This window comes from Haematobia irritans, chromosome 4 (genome assembly GCF_050003625.1).
Source record: "Haematobia irritans isolate KBUSLIRL chromosome 4, ASM5000362v1, whole genome shotgun sequence".
Classification (NCBI taxonomy): domain Eukaryota; kingdom Metazoa; phylum Arthropoda; class Insecta; order Diptera; family Muscidae; genus Haematobia; species Haematobia irritans.
This window is the reverse complement of record NC_134400.1, coordinates 195,426,585-195,447,421: the sequence shown is the minus strand read 5'-3', so window position 1 is coordinate 195,447,421 and position 20,837 is coordinate 195,426,585. Positions and strand designations below refer to the sequence as shown.

The window sequence follows — 20,837 nt, the reverse complement described above, 5'->3', positions numbered from 1 at the left end:
AATTTTGTCATTTTTTCTATTGAAAATTCAATGCTTTGTATAATTTTTTTTCAAAATTTTTTTTCTATAGAAAATTTTGTCAAAATATTATTTCTATAGGAAATCTTGTCCAAGTACCTCTTATATTTCTTAAATAATTTTAAGTTTACTTTTAATCTCTCTGTCTGGATTTTCAAAGTTCAATAAACGATCAAGATAATCAACTTTAAGACTCTATCATTTTTATTTCCATTTAGAGTTTCTATCTTTGAAGTGGGAAAAATAGTTTTCTTTGATTTTCCTTTTCTCTTGTTTTCAGTTTCTTTCTTTTTCGTTAGAGTGTGTTTTCCATTTCATTGCAAATCTTACATAACATTACAACATACCATTTATATCAACAACAACAACAACAACAAAACCACAATAACAACATCAACCACCATCACTTGCAACAAAACTACAATGCTGATATGAAAGCAACAGTTTGCCTGAATACAATCGTCATAGAGCAACTCCTCTGCATGTCTATATTGCCAAAGTAGAAAGGTGCGCATGCGCATGTGCAACAGTTTCATTGGCCTCCTATGCAGAGGAAAAAGTATTCAACTTTTCTAGTACATCGACTTCTTGTGCACTTTTTCATTTTCTTTTTCCTGCTATGAAGTTGCATGGTTGGTGTTGCTCGTTTTGTTCCTTCTCCTTCAGCTCTTCACCACCATCATCACATCATTCACCAGGCATTACAACATGAGTAACAGTTACGTTTTCCGTTTGTTTCTGTTGGATTTCCTCATAGTTGCAAAAAAAAAAAAAAACAAAATGTGTACGGTAATATTCATTACTGCACACTGGATTGGAATTCTACAAAGTATTGAAGAAAATGTTTATTGGTGAAAATGTTGCGAAGGAATATGGCATCTGTCATAGACAAACATTTTGAGCCGTCCCATATTCTTGTACCTCAGTCTCGTTTGGAGTATGTGCTTCAATTGAAATGTAGACATATCACTTGTTCTGGTCAGTTTTGAAGTTCCAGAAGATCATTCTCATCCGCTTGCATTCGAGTTTCAATTCGGAATAGTTTAGATGCTACGGCCTGCATCTCAGCGATCGTAATAGGCAGGCAATTTTCTCAAATCTGCGTTGACACAATCACGTCCACCGTTTTTGTCCTCTACAACCGAGATAATAAGCATATCGTCGTTCTTAACTGTCGTCCTTGATGTTTCCCTGTAGAGGTTGCCGAGAGTAATTTTAGGCTCGACAATCGAACCTGCATCTTTTTCCTCTTAGCTGTCAAAATGGTATTTGATGGTATATTCGTATGGTAAATTTTGTCAAAATTTTATTTCTATAGGAAATTTTGTCACAACTTTATTTCTATAGGAAATTTTGTCAAAATTTTAATTCAAAAGACAATTATATCAATTGTTTTATAGAAAATTTTGTAAAAAATTTATTTCTATAGAAAATTTTGAAAAAATTTTATATTTATTTCTAAAGAAAATTTTTATCAAAATTTTATTTCTATAGAAAATTTTGTCGAAATTTCATTACTAGACAAAATTTTATTAAAATTTTATTATATAGAGAAAGTTTTATTTCTATAGATATTTTTTTTTCAAAATTTTATTTCTATATAAAATTTTGTAAAATTTTTATTTCTATATAAAATGTTGTAAAATTTTAATTTCTATATAAAATTTTTCTTTGTAAAGAAAATTTTTATAGAAAAATTTGTCAAAATTTTATTTCTATAGAAAATTTTTTAAAAATTTTATATTTATATAAAATTTTGTCAAAATTTAATTTTCATAGAATATTTTGTCAAAATTTTATTTGCATAAAATATTTTGTCAAAATTTTATTTCTATAGCTGATTTTGTCAAAACTGTACAGAAAAACTTGTTGAAATTTAAGTTTTATAGATAATTTTGTCGAAATTTTAGTTTTATAAAAAATTTTGTCAAAATTTATTTTTTATAGAAAATTTTGTCAAAATTTTATTTCTATATAAATTTTTTATTGATATGGAATTTTTTATCAAATTTTTATTTCTAAAGAAAATTTTTATCAAAATTTTATTTCTATAGAAAATTTTGTCGAAATTTTATTACTAGAGAAAATTTTATTAAAATTTTATTATATAGAGAAAGTTTTATTTCTATAGAATTTTTTTTTCAAAATTTTATTTCTATATAAAATTTTGTAAAATTTTTATTTCTAAAGAAAATTTTTATCAAAAATTTTATTTCTATAGATAATTTTGTGAAAAAAGTTTATTTCTATAGAAAGTATTGTCAAAATTTTACTTCTATAGAAAATTTTGTCTAAATTTTATTTCTGTAGAACATTTTGTCAAAATATTAGTTTTATGGAACATTTTGTCAAAATTTTATTTCTATAGAAAATTTTGTAAAAATTCTACTTCTATAGAAAGTTCTATCAAAATGTTTTTTCTATAGAAAATTCTATCAATATTTTATTCCTATAGAAAATTTTGTTAAAATTTTTTTTTACTTTTTTCTATAAATTTTACTTTTATAGAAAATTTTGTCAGAATTTTATTTCTACAGAAAATTCAATTGAAATGTCTTGAATCACAGAAATGATAGTATCAATTAAAAAATTAATTGACAGTCAATTAAAAAATTAATTGATCCAATTAAAAAATTAATTGATACTATTAATTTGTGTTATTGATTTTATTTCAATTAAAAATTTGTTGATTCAATTAAATTTTTAATTGAATTTTTTTTTTAAACTCAATTTAGATTTTAATTGGAAAAATTTTCGTGACATTTTTTTCTGTGTATATACTGTCAAAATTTTATTTCTATATAAATTTTTGTAAAGTTTTTATTGATACGGAAATTTTTATCAAATTTTTATTTCTAATGAAAATTTTGGTCAAAATTTTATTTCTATAGAAAATTTTGTTGAAATTTTATTACTAGAGAAAATTGTATTAAAATTTTATTCATAGAGAAAGTTTTATTTCTATAGAAATTTTTTTTCAAAATTTTATTTCTTTATAAAATTTTGTAAAATTTTTATTTCTAAAGAAAATGTTTGTTAAAATTTTTTTTCTATAGATAATTTTGTGAAAAAGTTTATTTCTTTAGCTGATGGCCTCAGTTGCCAATGCTTTTTTATATCTTTATACTAATATTATATTTACTATAAATTTAGTATCAACTATAAATAAATAAATAAATAAAGTTTATTTCTATAGAGGGTATTGTCAAAATTTTACTTCTATAGAAAATTTTGTCAAAATTTTATTTCTATAGAACATTTTGTCAAAATATTATTTTTATGGAACATTTTGTCAAAATTTTATTTCTATAGAAAATTCTTTCAAAATGTTTTTTCTATAGAAAATTCTATCAATATTTTATTCCTATAGAAAATTTTGTTAAATTTTTTTTTACTTTTTTTCTATAAATTTTACTTTTATAGAAAATTTTGTCAGAATTTTATTTCTACAGAAAATTCAATAAAAATTTTATTTCTAAAGACAATTTTATCAATTTTTTTATAGAAAAATTTGTCAAAATTTTATTTCTATACGAAATTTTTTCAAAATTTTATATTTATATAAAATTTTGTCAAAATTTTATTTTCATTGAATATTTTGCCAAAATTTTATTTCTATAGGAAATTTTGTCAAAATTGTATTTCTATAGAAAATCTTGTCGAAATTTATTTTTATAAAGCAATTTATAGTTGTATAGAAAATTTTGTCGAAATTTTAGTTTTATAGAAAATTTTGTTCATAGAGAAAGTTTTGTTGATATAGAAAATTGTGTCAAAATTTTATTTATATAGAAAATTTTGTCGAAATTTATTTTTATAAAGCAATTTGTCGAAATTTTATGCCTATAGAAAATTTTGGTGAAATTTTATTCCTGGAGAAAATTTTACTAAATTTTTTTTCCTAAAGAAAATGTTATCAAAACTGTATTTCTTTTCAGAATTTTATTTCTATAGAAAATTTTATCAAAATTTAATTTTTTTTTTAGAATTTTATTTCTATAGAAAATTTTGCTGAAAATGTTATTTTTATAGGAAATTTTGTAAAAGATTTATTTCTTTAGAAAATTTTGTCAAAATTGTAATTCTATAGAAAATTTGGTCAAAATTTTAATTTCTGTCGAAAATTTTGTAATAATTTTAATTCTATAAGAAATTTTAGGAATATTTTGAAAAATTTAACAAAGCATCAAGCATTCTACCAATCTACCAAATAATAAAAAATCTACCATTATTGATAGAATTCTACCAACTGTGGCAACCATGACTACAGTATGGTAAAAATGGTAATGATTTGTTTCTTTATTCGTTATTTCATTTTTTCTTCTATGTGAGGGTGTAATTTTATGAGTTGTATTTAAAAAGTTAAAAAGTACCAGGAACATGGTATAAAATCGTTTTGTGGAAATCTCAAAATGTCGAGTACAATTTAGTTCAATTTTCGCATGACGTGCTATAAAACAGTTTACTGTTGTCAATGTAGAACTAAGTGTTTTTCAAACAATTTCCATTTTCACAATTTTAACATTATCCACCAGTTCCAATAATAATTTTCATATACTGTGAAACCTCTGAAAGATGGTCCAAACAAGTTTGAGAATTTTTTGCTGTACACACAAAAAAATATTTTTCTGATTCAATCACGAAATTAATTGATCCAATTAATTTTTTAATTGAGATGCCTTCAATCACAGAAATGATAGTATCAATTAAAAAAATTAATTTACAGTCAATTAAAAAATTAATTGATCCAATTAAAAAATTAATTGATCCAATTACAAAATTAATTGATACTATTAATTTGTGTTATTGATTTTTATTTCAATTAAAAATTTGTTGATTCAATTAAATTTTTAATTGAATATTTTTTAAATCTCAATTAAGATTTTAATTGGAAAATTTTTCGTGAAATTTTTTTCTGTGTATATACTTGTTTCATTTACATAAAATAAATAAATAAATTAAAATGCCTAGTTGTCTAATAACAACCAAGAGTTCCTTTTTAGACCACTGTGCAAAAACAAAAAATCCCATCTGCAAAATATCCAAGTCATCAAACCATAAGAGATCTTGCAAATGTGAAATCTTGGAGTATTTGCAAGCAGCTCTAAGAAGCAACACCATTCAAATCAACATTTGTATATAGAGGTGAGCCTGTAAGTGTGTTTGTTTGCTGCAACATATGGTGGTATTACGGGAATTATTTTTTTTTTTCATTTCATTACGTTTAGTTTCATGTTTTCCTATGTGAGTGGGGAAATCCACCATCGCTGAGGTTAATACATGGTGTAATCCTCTACATTTGTTTCCTCTATTCATCTTAGAGATTGAAGTAGCATTATGCAAATTATTTGCATCTCCTCTTTGACTCTCTCTCTCTCACCCACACATAACACACAAATCGTGCAACCGAAATTGTTGCAATACAACAAATACTGCTTGTCTTTAGAGAAAAAGAGAGATGATGTTGATGTGGATGATGATAGTGGCCAAATATTGTCTTATTGTTGTTGTTGTTGTTGGTTGATATGATGTTGCTTGCATATGATATGAGTTCCTGAGTTGCATTGATTGTTGGTTGGGGCGGAATTTTATTTCGTTTATTTTCATTTACAGGGTGTTTCACATCATGAAATCTGAATTTAATTAACAAATTGCCACAACCTAGGTTAGTTATACCGTTAAAGGAAGGCGTAACCTTAGCTATTTTGCCCTTCTATGATTTGCAAAGGAATCTTGGAGATTGGAGTAAAAACGACGTTTTGTGAGAAATCGTGACGTTTGGGTTAAAATGTCAAATCTGACTCCATGTAGTGGTAGATATTATGACAAAGTATGCAAGTTACAAATTTTGGTATGGAACGTTGGTTGCCCGCTGCTATGTAATATTGGGTCCTTGCTATTTCCTAAAAATCCAAACTCTGAATTGTGTGATAGCCTCAAGACTTTGAGGTTTTAGTGTTTTAGTGTTTTAAAACTAAATGTTAATTAGCTTTGCAACATTTTGAAAGTTCATTTTTATTTTAGTTTATTTTTTTTTTTTGCAAAAAGGTTCAATAGGGTTAACATCAAGGGGTCACCAATAAGAGGTGTTATTTTAGTATTCCAAAACAATGTTGACAAATTTTTCTGTAGAAATAATTTTTTTACAAAATGTTCTATAGAAATAAAATTTTTACAACATTTTCTATAGAAATAAAATTTTGACAATATTTCCTATAGAAATAAGATTGTTTACAAAATTTTCTATACACTGAAAAAACAGTGAACCCACCAGGAAAGATAACTTTCGATTAATTTTAGAAAATTTGGAACTTTTTTAGAAAATTTTAACTAAACGGTATTACAAGCGCTGGCATCACTCCGATATGGCAAAAACAAGTAAATTTTTTTCGACAAATTCAAGAAAATTTATTAGACATAACTAAATTTTTTCAGTAGTTAAAGAAATCTTATGCTTTATATCTTAGGAAATCTTTATGCTTTATCTTAGGAAATCTTTATGCTTTATTTGTGTATAACTTTTTCCCATTGTTTAGTTCATTTAACTAACATACGCAAAACATTATTTGACTAAAATAAACTTTTTCCAAACATAATGATTCTATTAACTAATATAAAGTAATATGGCTTTAGTGAAATAGAGAGTTCACTCTTTTTCGAGTGTAGAAATACAATTTTGACAAAATTGTCTATAGAAATCAAATTTTGACAAAATTGTCTATAGAAATAAAATTTTGACAAAATTTTCTATAGAAATCAAATTTTGACAAAATTTTCTATCGAAATAAAATTTTGACAAAATTTTCTATCGAAATAAAATTTTGACAAAATTTTTTATAGAAAAAAAATTTTGACAAAATTTTCTATCGAAATAAAATTTTGACAAAATTTTTTATAGAAGTAAAACTTTGATAGAATTCTCTATAGAAATAACATTTAAATAGAATTTTCTGTAGAAATAAAATTTTGACAAAACTTTCTATAGAAATAAAATTTTAACAAAATTTTCTATAGGAATAAAATTAAGATAAAATTTTCTATAGAAATTAAATTTTGACAAAATTTTTTATAGAAATAAAATTTAGACAAAATTTTATATAGGAATAAAAATTTGACAAAATTTTTTTAGAAATAAAATTTTGATAGAATTTTCTATAGAAATAAAATTTTGATAGAGTTCTCTATAGAAATAAAATTTTGATAGAATTCTCTATACACGCTCACAAAAAATCGCTTCTGTAACATATACTCCCAAACATATTTTGCTTCAAGCATATACATTTTTGGGTATTGCCCAAACATTTATATGTTTGATCTCTTCCAATATATAAAATGTTTGAAAGCATATTGGTCTAAACAATATATGTTTGGGTAGTCTAACTTCCAAACATTTTGTATTTTTGCATCCAAATTCAATAATGTTGTCTTCCAAAAAACAATATGTTATTATGTGAACATATAATATGTTTGGAAGCTTTTTGCACCCAAAAATATTATATGCTTAAAAAAAATTCTCCCAAACAATATTGTGCTCAAAATTTTATTTATTTATTTATATATTTACAATCATAATGAATTATGAAAATAAACAGGTAATATAGGTGCTAACAACATAGGTTTTCGACCTGAATGCTCAAAATTTTGTTTCTGACCAATTGTATATTCCCCGACATCTTTCTCACTTCCACGAGATTTTTTAGTTCCTTTTTTTCTGTAATACAAACATTGTAGAAGAAATTATTCAATTTTATGATTTTTTATTTTATTTTAATTTTACTTTTTGCCGGACGGGGATTCGAAGAGCGGACCACACAGTTTGTAAGGATCAAAGAAGTAGCTGCCAAAGGAAAAATAAAATGTTAATTTTGTAATAACAAGCAACAACCACCAACTTAATTCAATATCGCTCCCTGTTAAATAGCGCTCCAATCTACTAAACACATATATGTTTATAGGCTATTTCTAAATTAATATATGTTTGCATCCAAGCATATTATATTTACAAACATTTTATGTCCCAAACATAATATGTTCTAACATATTAACATATATGTCCCAAACATTTTATGCTAGTTTATGAACATTATATGCTTGCACTCAAAAATATTGTGTTTAAAAATTTGTGTTCCAAACATATAATGTTTATAGCCAAACATATGAAAAACAGTCTTTTTCAACCGTGTAGAAATAAAATGTTGACAAAATGTTTCATAAAAATAATATTTTGACAAAATTTTCTATAGAAATTAAATTTTGACAAAATTTTCTATAGAAATTAAATTTTGACAAAATTTTCTATTAAAGTCAAATTTTGACAACATTCTCTGTAGAAATAATTTCTTTACAAAATGTTCTATAGAAATAATATTTTGACAAAATTTCCTATAGAAATAAGATTGTTTACAAAATTTTCTATAGAAATACAATTTTGACAAATGTTTCTATAGAAATAAAATGTTGATAGATAGAATTCTCTATAAAAATAAAAAGTTGATAGAATTTTCTACACACAATTTTTTTTTTCTGATTCAATCACGAAATTACTTGATCCAATTGATTGAATCCAATAATTGAAATGTCTTCAATCACAGAAATTATAGTATAAATTGAAGGTCAATTGAAAAATTAATTGGATCAATTAAAAAAAATTATTGATACTATTAATTTATGTGACTGATTTTTGTTTCAATTAAAAAATTTGTTGAATCAATTAAATTTTTAATTGAATATTTTTTAAAACTCAATTAAAATTTTAATTGGAAAAACAGATCTAAAAATAACCAAAAATAAAGAATAAGATGGTCTTACAAAAAATTTAACAACAAGAAAATTTTTCGTGAAATTTTTTTCTGTGTATAGAAATAAAATTCTGACAAAATTTTCTATAGAAATAAATTTTGACAAAGTTTTCTATAGAAATAAAATTTTAATAAAATTCGGTAAAGAAATAAAATTTTTGACAAAATTTTCTATAGAAATAAAATTTTGACAAAATTCGGTATAGAAATAAAATTCTTGACAAAATTCGGTAAAGAAATAAAATTTTTGACAAAATTTTCTATAGAAATAAAATTTTGACAAAATTTTTTATAGAAATAAAAATTTTGACAATTTTTTTTTTATAGAAATCAAATTTTAGACAAAATTTTCTATAGAAATAAAATTTTGCAAAATTTTCTATAGAGCCACCGATGAGGAAACAGATTTATTTTCTTTTAGTTCTTCCAGTGCGTTTTCCATAATCCCTTTGGTATGGATAGCTTAAGGTGTGTCCATGAAACGTGTCCACTCTGTCTCTCTAGGTGTTGCTTTATTCTAAATAAAGTTTCCCCTTACATGGTTTCACTCACATACTCAGCCAATTCATTTGTCAAGATTCCCTTAGCCAGTAAGATATTCATAGTAGATACGAGTCAATCAATCCTGTAGAGGACAGGAACAATAGAAAGAAATCAATAAATATTTGTTTTTCTATTTTCCATTCCAAACGACCATTGATTTTTGCCGTTGATATGATATTATTGTTTATTTGCCGCTTGGAAATTTTCTGCAAAGATAAATCGATAAGGGACAAGGGAAATATCACCAACTTTTCTAAACTACTGTTGAAAAACTTTTGTATTGTATTCAAGCATAAAACTTTGAGAACATGTTTGAATGTGTGTTGGTTGTAAACTTTTCTCTCTCTCTGTCATAGATAGATCTTTTGTTTGGTTAAGTTTTAAGCTAAATTGTTCTCTATCTTTAATGCATAAAAATGACCAATGTGGCGAAAACATAGAAACCAATCAGCATGACTTACAGTTCCGAAGATTAAGAATAAACTAAGAATATAAGATCAAGTTTAGGTTCTTTTAGGTTTTCCTTTGGTTAAAAATGCTGTGAGTACTTAAGAGTGATTTATAAAGAAAATTGAGAGCAAGAGACAAACAGTTATCATTTGTATCATATATAATTGAATTTATTAGCGGTTATTTCTTTATTTTATTAAAAAATTGTGTAATATAAAGCCAATAGAGGCATCAATACTGAGCAATCGATATAATGTAAATAAATTAATGTTATTAAACTAAACTAAGAAGAGAACAAATTCCATAAAGAGTTTTAATTAACTAATGAGAGCAAGAGTGCACAGCAATCAGTGCTGCCGCTACTGAAAAATTGAGTGAAGTAAATTTTGGAAAAAGGTGGAGTAGATTCAATAAAATTGAAGTAGCATACATTTTTGAAAACAAAACAATAGAATTCATTTTATTATACCCTCCACCATAGGATGGGGGTATATTAACTTTGTCATTCCGTTTGTAACACATCGAAATATTGCTCTAAGACCCCATAAAGTATATATATTCGGGTCGTGGTGAAATTCTGAGTCGATCTGAGCATGTCTGTCCGTCCGTCTGTTGAAATCACGCTAACTTCCGAACCAAAGAAGCTATCGACTTGAAACTTGGCACAAGTAGTTGTTATTGATGTAGGTCGGATGGTATTGCAAATGGGCCATATCGGTCCACTTCTACGTATAGCCCCCATATAAACGGAGCCCCAAATTTGGCTTGCAGAGCCTCTTGGAGGAGCAAAATTCATACGATCCGGTTTAAATTTGGTACGTGGTGTTAGTATATGGTCTCTAACAACCATGCAAAAATTGGTCCACATCGGTCCATAATTATATATAGGCCCCATATAAACTGATCCCCCGATTTGGCTTGCGGAGCCTCTAAGAGAACCAAATTTCATCCGATCCGGCTGAAATTTGGTACATGGTGTAAGTATATGGTCTCTAACAACTATGCAAAATTTGGTCCACATCGGTTAATAATTCAATCATTAAAACCGCTATGTTCATCGTAATTAAAGGAATAGGAAAAACAATTAGGTAAGATGGGGAAAAATTTAAAAATTTGAAGCAGAACAAAAAGTGAAGCAGATTTTTGGAAGAAGGAGTGACGAAGTAAATTTTGTGAAAATGAAGCAAAATACTTCGATTGAAGTAGTAGCGGCAGCACTGACAGCAATGACTACTTAACACTGTAATGAGTATTTAACATGAATGTTCTCTGTTAATTCAATTTAACATTAGAATCAAGTTAACATAGGGTATAAAAGTAGAATGAACATATTCGAGAAATAAGCAATCTATGTATAAATCTGTAAGCTATGGTCCTAAACAATTACTCTCCCTCTCTGTCATAGATTATATCCTTTGTACGGATAAGCTTTAGGTTAACTTCTTTTGAAACCTCTCTCTCTCTTCTTTATGAAAATTACCAATGTGCCCAAACCAGTGTTGCCAACTCCCCAAGGCCAAAAAGCACCAATAAAATATTATAAATTCTAACATACCACCTTCCACCACAAAATCGAAAATTAAATGCTCTACTAAAAAAAAAATAAAAAAAAACTTCCGAAGACGTATTAAGATGGGTGTTAGATCGAGTTTAGCCGCTAAAATAGTCATTTTTTCACAATTACTTTTCTTTAATAAATCATTTTAAGGAATACAAACTTTGTGAAAATTTGCTTTTGGTTATTCCCCCATCAAGTAATAATAAAATTTGCAGCAAATATGCATAATTTTATGCCCATTTTTACTAATATAGTTTTCACTTTAGCGGCAAAACTCAAACTTAGTACTCACCATTATGAACCGCTATTCAAGTATACACCTTGATCAGTTTTAATGCTTTCGTCCAATTCATTTTGATCAGTGATGTTTTTCACCTTTCAAAATATTAATATATGGAAGGAGTCTATTGCTTATTTCATTTGTGCGTGCTTTTGTGAATTTAATACAAACGTTTTTAATGACATCTTTACCAAATTCAAAAATTCGACATCATCGCTCGACTTTCCTACAGAATACCCTAAATAACAATATTAATTAAAAAATAATCAATACCAACGTCCTAACAATCAAATTCTATATTTGGCAATAAATTTGAGTTTCTTCGGCTCTTGAAGGTCTAATCAAAATTTTTGTATCAATTAAACTTAATACTGTTCAAAATAAAAAAGCACCAAAAGCACTAAATGAAAGCACCAAGTTGGTGCTTTTTTTGAAAAGGCATCAAAAAGGCAATTTGGTGCTTTTTAGAAATCAAAAAGCACTAAATTTGAGCTAAAAGCACCAAATTGGCAACACTGGCCCAAACCTATTACTCTCTCTCTCAGTCTCTATTGCGCTTTACAGACTATCAATTATTCCGGGCGACAGTGCTCGTGTCGAACATATCCCATATATTGTGCCCATTATAAGTTAAGTCCGAAAGCATAATCGATACTGCTGCATGTTTATGGGATCGATGACACATTTACCGATAATTTATTTATCGCCGACAAGTCTTTTTTTGAAAAGGCACCAAAAAGGCAATTTGGTGCTTTTTAGAAATCAAAAAGCACTAAATTTGGTGCTAAAAGCACCAAATTGGCAACACTGGCCCAAACCTATTACTCTCTCTCTCTCAGTCTCTATTGCGCTTTACAGACTATCAATTATTCCGGACGACAGTGCTCGTGTCGAACATATCCCATATATTGTGCCCATTATAAGTTAAGTCCGAAAGCATAATCGATACTGCTGCATGTTTATGGGATCGATGACACATTTACCGATAATTTATTTATCGCCGACAAGTCTTTTTTTGAAAAGGCACCAAAAAGGCAATTTGGTGCTTTTTAGAAATCAAAAAGCACTAAATTTGGTGCTAAAAGCACCAAATTGGCAACACTGGCCCAAACCTATTACTCTCTCTCTCTCAGTCTCTATTGCGCTTTACAGACTATCTATTATTCCGGACGACAGTGCTCGTGTCGAACATATCCCATATATTGTGCCCATTATAAGTTAAGTCCGAAGGCATAATCGATACTGCTGCATGTTTATGGGATCGATAACACATTTACCGATAATTTAGTCATCGCCGACAAGACGTATCGATCCGACACACTGTAAGATTCTTTACAAACACCGACATTCCGTCCGGAATAACTGATAGTCTGTAAAGCACATATCATAGGACGATGACATTCAAGACAAGGGTCATACAGTTGATAATGCTCATATATAGCATAATTATTACCGTTGTATTTTAAATTCTCTGAATAGGTAATCGGAGCCTTATCAACCCTGGTTTAATTTTAAGCCAACTTTCTTTTGAAATTTCTCTCTATCTCTTATGCATTAAAAATGTTCTCATTTTAGAACACCAACAGCAACAACAACAATCAACACATCATCAACTTCAGCAACAGCACCAGAGCCAATCACAGCAACAATCCCAACAGCATCAACAATCACAGCCCTTTGCCATAAACGATACAAACTCAAATAGTGCTGTGGCCAAATCGTTTGTCCCTTGTAAAGTTTGTGGTGACAAAGCTTCCGGTTATCATTACGGTGTAACATCCTGTGAAGGTTGTAAGGTAAGCGATAGCAATACAATCATTTTGCCCATGTTTTTAGTTAAAGGAAAACTTCCGAGAAATTAAAAATAAAACTCAGCCTCTAATATTAAAATTAACTTCCCATAAATGGAGAAATCTCCCCAATTTAAACAAATGACATGAAGAGTATTGATGATGATTTTTATTCTATTTTAGGGTTTCTTTCGTCGCAGTATCCAAAAACAAATTGAATATCGTTGTTTAAGAGACGGCAAGTGTTTGGTTATACGTTTAAATCGAAATCGTTGTCAATATTGTCGTTTTAAGAAATGTCTATCAGCTGGTATGAGTCGAGACTGTAAGTACATATTTTTAATAGTTTTTATAACTCGAATATACAAATAATGAAAAATTTTCGTCATGATTAAAAAAAAAAATATTTAGGATGAAATTTTCTCAAAATTTCTATAAAACAAGTATATTCAGCACTAAGTTCGGCCGGGCCGAATCTTAAATACCCACCACCATGAATCAAATATTAGGGTTTCCTTTGAAATTTCAGGAGGGCTTGAGGACTTGAGCACACTTCCCGAAGATAAATGTAAAGATTTCACCTATGAGGACTATATCAGATTCTGGATTTATAAGAACCATTTTTGTTTGAGTTTTAGAGGAATCATTAACATCTTTTGTAAGTGTGCAAGAAAATTATAAAATAACGTATTGATTTGAAATCTTAAATCTGTAGAAGTAAAATCTGGAAATTTTACATTGAGCTTCAAGCAATTTTCATGACCAGTTGGCCTTCTACACCCTCAAGAAGTGAAGTCGGTCTATATGGAGGCATTACCAAATGTACCGATAAAAACTTAATCCGATACACGTTTTTGTGAGCCTAAAATACCAGAATATATACAATTTCAGGCAAATCAGATAAAAACTACGGTTTCTAGAAACCCAAGGAGTTAAATCGGGAGATCGTTCTTATGGGGACTATACTTAAATATGGACCGATACTCACCGTTTTCGGCACACCTCTTTATGACCCGAAAATACCTCTAGATTTCCAATTTCAGGCAAATAGGATAAAAACATTCTAGAAGCCCAAGAAGTAAAATCGGGAAATCGATCTATATGGGGGCTATACCAAAATATGGACCGATACTCACCATTTTCGGCACACCTCTTTATGGTCCTAAAATACCTCTAGATTTCCAATTTCAGACAAATTGGATAACAACTACGGTTTCTATAAGCCCAAGACCCCAAATCGGGAGGTCGTTTTATATGGGGACCATACCAAAACATGAACCGATACTCACAATTTTTGGCACACGTAATTGTGGTCTTACAATACCTCTAGATTTCCAATTTCAGGTAAATTGAATAAAAACTGCGGTTTCTATTAGCTCAAGAAGTAAAATCGGGAGATCGGTCTATATGGGGGCTATACCAAAATATGGACTGTTACACACAATTTTTGTCAAAATTTTATTTCTATGGAAAATTTTGTCAAAATTTTTTGTCTATATAAAATTTTGTCAAAATTTTATTTCTATATACAATTTTGTAAAAATTTTATTTCTTAAAAAAATTTTGTCAAAATTTTATTTCTAAAGAAAATTTTATCAAAATTTTATTTCTTCAGAAAATTTTATTTCTATAGAAAATTTTGTCAAAATTTTATTTCTGCAGAAAATTTTATCTGTATACAAAATTTTATTTTTATAGAAAATTTAGTCAAAATGTTATTTCCATAGAAAATTTAGTCAAAATTTTATTTCCATAGAAAATTTGGTCAAAAAACCTATTTCCATAGAAATTTTTTTCAAAATTTTATTTCCATATACAATTTTGTCAAAATTTTATTTCTACATACAATTTTGCAAAATTTTATTTCTATATAAAATTTTGACAAAATTTTATTCATATATACAATTTTATGAAATTTTTATGTCTATAGAAAATTTGTCAATGTTTTATTTCAATAGAAAATTGTGTCAAAATTTTATTTCTATAGAAAACTTTGTCAAAATTTTATTTCTATAGAAAATTGTGTCAAAATTTTATATCTATAGAAAATTGTGTCAAAATTTTATTTCTATAGGAAATTTTGGCAAAATTTTATTTCCCTAGAAAATTATGTCAATTTTTCATTTCTTTAGAAAATTTTGTCAAAATTTTATTTCTATAGAAAATTTTGTCAAAATTTTATTTCTTAGAAAATTTTGTCAAATTTTATTTCTATAAGAATTATGTCAAAATTTTATTTCTATAGAATTTTTTTTTCAAAATTTTATTTCTATAGAAATTTTTTTAAATAATTTATTTCTGTAGAAACTTTTGTCAAAATTTTTTTTTCTATATACAATTTTGTCAAAATTTAATTTCTTTAGAAAATTTTGTTAAAATTGTATTTCTATAGAAAATTTTGTCAAAATTTTATTTCTATAAAAAATTTTGTCAAATTTTTTTCCCCTAGAAAATTTTGTGTTTTTAGAAAATTTTGTCAAAATTTTGTGTTTTTAGAAAATTTTGTCAAAATTTTGTGTTTTTAGAAAATTTTGTCAAAATTTTATTTCTATAGAAAATTTTTTCAAAATTTCATGTATTTAGAAAATTTTGTCAAAATTTTATTTCTTTAGAAAATTTTGTCAAAATTTTATTTCTATAGAAAATTTTGTCAAAATTTTATTTCTATAGAAAATTTTGTCAAAATTTTGTTTTCTTAGAAAATTTTGTCAAAATTTTGTTTCTATTGAAAATTTTGTCAAAATTTTATTTCTATAAAAAATTTTGCCAAAATTTCATTTCTGTAGAAAATTTTGTCAAAATTTTATTTCCCTAGAAAATTTTGTCAAAATTTTATTTCTTTAGAAAATTTTGTCAAAATTTTATTTCTATAGAAATAAATTTTTTTTTCAAAATTTTATTTCTATAGATTTTTTTTTTTAAATTTTATTTCCCTAGAACATTTTGTCAAAATTTTATTTCTGTAGAAAATTTTTGTCAAAATTTTATTTCCTTAGAATCTATAAGAATTATGTCAAAATTTTATTTCTAAAGAAATTTTTTATCAAAATTTTATTTCCTTAGAATATGTTTTCAAAACTTTAATTTTTATATAAATTTTTTGCATGTAATCTATTGGACAAGTGATCTGTTTATTTCTCCCAAGCAACCATGCTTGTCTTTAACCCCAAAAACAAACAAAAAAAATATATGTTGTCTTAAGCAATTATCAATTAAGATTTCTAAGCTATCTCAAAAAGACTCCCCACCTCCTCATACACCTCATATTCTCCATTAACTAGGTGACTAGGTGACTAGGTGTGGAAGTAGGCTGAGGCATTCGCTAGGCGAATCCGTGGTCTCAATTCCAACGTCAAACCAATTTGGGTTTCTAGTTCATATCTGTTGGGTGACTTTTGTTTGGCGAGTGGTGCTACAAATGAGTGAGCATAATTTCTGTTGTGGATTTCAGCTTCTAGTGTTGATCTCTTCCATTAACCGAAAACTAGTAATTAATTTAATCAATAACTCCAATGATGGTGGTATAACTAGTGGTGGTGGTGGTAATGTAACCAAGTCCATTGGTTTACATTGTGATTGTGCTACATTGCTTGTGCAGATCGTCAACAAACAAAATGTTTCGCTCCCCTCTGCATGTCTTAGTATTGCAGCATGTCTTAATGCGAAAACAATTTTGATGACTTGGTAGTGTGAAATAGAGATGTGATGGTGAGTAAGATTTGGGTAATCGCGATCACAATTGAAATCCGTACCAACCTTCAGGCAATGGCTAGTCAGATATCCCCCTAATAGACAGCATTCAGGATACTGTCCTTCTGGTGATAAAGACCGCCAAGAGCTCGAACGTAATTAACAGTCTCTCTAAATAAATAAAATGGGCTTGCTAAGAGAATGCGGAAGCATATTGGAGAGAGTGATGCCTGGTTTCCTGGTCCACATCTTCTATGTACATATCAGCAACTTGCAGATTACAGTCTGTTCAAGCTGAGGCGAACCTTAGACGCCCTCAGTCCAGACATCTTCTTTATGATCAGTAGTCAGAAGAATGTTCTGCAGATGATTAAAATCGCCTAGAGCCCGAAAGTGATTGGCTTGGATGGACTTGCTAAGAGGATGCGGCTTCCTATTGGAGAGAATAATATCAGATTCCTGGTCCACATTTTAAATGTACATATCGGGTATGTAAGAGATAGGAAAGATTGCTCTTCGAAAACAAAAACCTCCGACCGATTGGTGTTGGGAAAGTTCTTCTGGTGAAAAAGAATGCCAAAAGCTCAAACGTAATTGGTCCACAGGGACTTGCTAAGAGGATGGATCCCTATTGGAGGGAATGACGACAGATTCTTGGTCCATAACTTCAACGTAAATATCAGCACCGCATATACATTCTGTACTTTCAGACTACAGTCTGCTAAGGGAGATGCCAGCTTTTGAAGTCCTCAGTCCAGACATCCCCTTTATGATCTGTAGTCAGAAGAATGTTCTCCAGATGATAAAGAACGCCTAGCGCTCAAAATTATTTGGGCCATATGGACTTGCTAAGAGCATGTGGAACCATATGGGAGAGAATGATGCCAGATTCCTGGTCCACCTATTTAATGCACACCTCGGCACCTTTAAAATATCGAATATCTGGGAGATAGGGAAAAGTGATCTACGAAAACAGGAACATCCGACAGTTTGGTGTTGGGTACGTTCTTCTGGTGGAAACGACCACGAAGAGCTTGAACGTAAGTTCATGTGGACCAAGACTTGCTAAAAGGATGGGACCCTATGGGAGAAAATGATGGCAGAGTCTTGATTCATACCTTCAATGTGCATTCTGCCCTTGCAGACTACATTCCGTTCAGGCAGAGGCGAGTATTTGACGAGCTCAGTACAGAGATCCCCTTTATGATTAGTCAGAAGCATGTTCTCCAGATGACAAAGATCGTCTCGAGCTTGAAAGTAATTGGCCCGTACCGTCTTACCTAGAGGATGCAAAAGCATATTGGAGAGAATGATGTCAGATTCCTGCTACATACCTTCAATGTACACCTCCCTTAAAATATCGGATATGTGGGAGATAGAGAAGATTGCTCTACGAAAATAGAAACCTCCGACAGATTGGCGCTAGTTTGTTGCGACCCTTCAGGGCTGGTGTACAATCACCGAGTCATACGAATTAACAGTCTTTGGCTAACCAACGGAACGAGACAAATTGTTGAGCCGTCTCCTCTAAAGAAAGACGACTTGGTTGGCTTTGATACTGGTAGAAAATCTTAGGTGAAGCATATTCACCCGAGAGGAATAAACATGGCATGCCTCAAGGTAGAGTACCGGTGCTTCTCCCATTTAATTTTTACGTGTCAAGGGCTCCTCTACCACCACCCGATGTCCACTCGCGGAACTTAGGGATTTCTTTGTCGGTGGGAATATGTTGCAGATGTAGCCCTAAATTGGCAGGGAATATTTTTACGGTATGAACTAAAGATGTGAACCAGGTGCTATCCATTTCTATAGCCAGAGGCATTCCATGAACTTTAAGGTTCTTGGTGTGATGATCAATAACTTTTCCTCTTTAGTAAACTCAGAGGAAAAGTCTTAAGAGCTTGGAACAGAAACAAGAGCGGGAAGATGAAAATTAATGTTTACTTCCCCGCGGGACTTAGGGGTTGAATCAGGAACTTGATATCCATTTCATCGTCCTTCCTGGCGACATGTTCGATAACTTCTTCCTCTTTAGTAAGCCCAGATCAGAAACAACTTTCAACTTTCTTGTCTCAAGCAAATATTTTCACGCTATGCTCTAAAGAGGTGAACCAGGAGCTATTCCATTTCCATGAACTTTAAGGTTCTTGGTGTGATGGTCGATAACTTGTCCCTCTTTAGTAAGTACACACAAATTGTTGCCTTAAGTGCTGGGAGCAGGAACAAGATCCGGAAGGTAAAGATAAATGCTGATTACCTCCACGCGAGACTTCTTTGTCCGCAGGAATCTGTAACTTTCTGGATCCAAAATTGGCAGCATATAATTTCACGTCATGGACTAGGCAGGTGAACCGGGTGCTAGGTATCTCTTTTTGTATGGCCAGAGCATTCCATGAACTTTAAGGCTCATCGAAACGATCGTTATAAAAGTTGGGAGCTGAAATAAGATCCAGAAAGGTTGGACTGGGTGAACGATCTTCGGATGGTGTAAAATATTGCGCTGGGAAGTGCTACCGACTGTCAGATCTAAATACGCGAGGAGTGCGACAGAAGTAAAACAAAATGCCTTCACCAGCACCTGATAAAATCCAAAAGTTCAAACCGAATCGAACCAACCTACCTCAATGAGGTGAGCTTGGTAGGAACCCGAGCCATTCGATTCGATTTCAGAAAGGCTAAATCAGTAATCTATTGCCTGATCGGCGACCCAGCCATGAAAAACTAGGACGGCGGTCCAAATCACAAGGTAATTTTTTAGGGAAGGTATTGTCTTGTAGGTAAAGCGTCGATACAAGCAACGGTCACCGTTTGACTCCCAATATTAACAAAACTTAAAGGAGATGGCTCCAGGTGAATTGCAATCGGCTACCAAGTCTATATACCGGAATATAGTCTGCAGCAAAATACATCCACAAGCAACTTGTAAAATGTATTGGGGTAAACCAAGCAAACTGAGTTATTCTACGTGAAAAAGATGTCCGATTCTATACGATTTCAGAAAATCTTAATCTGCAATCAATCACCTGATCGGCGATATCAGTGATGATAAAATTCTTGTGGGACATACAATCGTGGTTTAGAAAGCTTTAGGTTGGTGCATAGGGAGTTTGGTGCTGCCTCGGTTATTTTTAGGCATCTCTAACATTTCACATCACGCGCTCCTCTCCAAGTCAGAGACCTCTATTGAATTCTGTGTCACACTTAATATCAATAATTTCGGTTAGGAAACCATAGACTTTTGGAGCGCTCGTCAGAGTGTATGTGTGTACATAAGTGTTTACGTGAGTCTGCGCATGTGCAACACATTGCTGCATAGTCAATTCCAATTCTACAATTCGGCCAAAATATCTATGGAGTTTTTCTTCTTGTGCTGTGATTACCTGCTAGTCTGCCTATTCATTTGTCTGTCATTCACATAGCTTAAGTCATTCTTGTTTTGTTTCGGAGCTTCCATCGTTTCTCGTTTCGGTAATTTTTCGAGAATTTGTGACGCATGACGACCTACTTTAGCCAACTGAAATCTGCAATTGCATTTGAACTGCAACAACAACAGTCGCCGTGGTAATCGCAACATTCATAGTAATAACAACTGGTGGGTAAACTTTGAACGTTGGAACAATTTGATCCAGTATTTGAGTACACGTAGAGAAAAAAAAACATAGCGAAGATGTAGTCGATTTGTAGGGAACTGAAGACTTCGCAGAGGTCTT

General features: G+C 29.7%; 1 protein-coding gene across 2 annotated transcripts in view; it reads left to right on the top strand.

Moving 5' to 3' along the window:
- Eip78C (Ecdysone-induced protein 78C) overlaps window positions 1–20,837 on the top strand; it is a 291,122-nt gene that overhangs the window by 63,897 nt on the left and 206,388 nt on the right. For both annotated transcript variants that reach the window (XM_075303816.1, XM_075303815.1), the window contains exons 3-4: window positions 13,223–13,443; window positions 13,621–13,762. In XM_075303816.1, coding sequence (XP_075159931.1) covers window positions 13,223–13,443; window positions 13,621–13,762 — 363 coding nt within the window. The remainder of the gene's footprint in view (window positions 1–13,222; window positions 13,444–13,620; window positions 13,763–20,837) is intronic.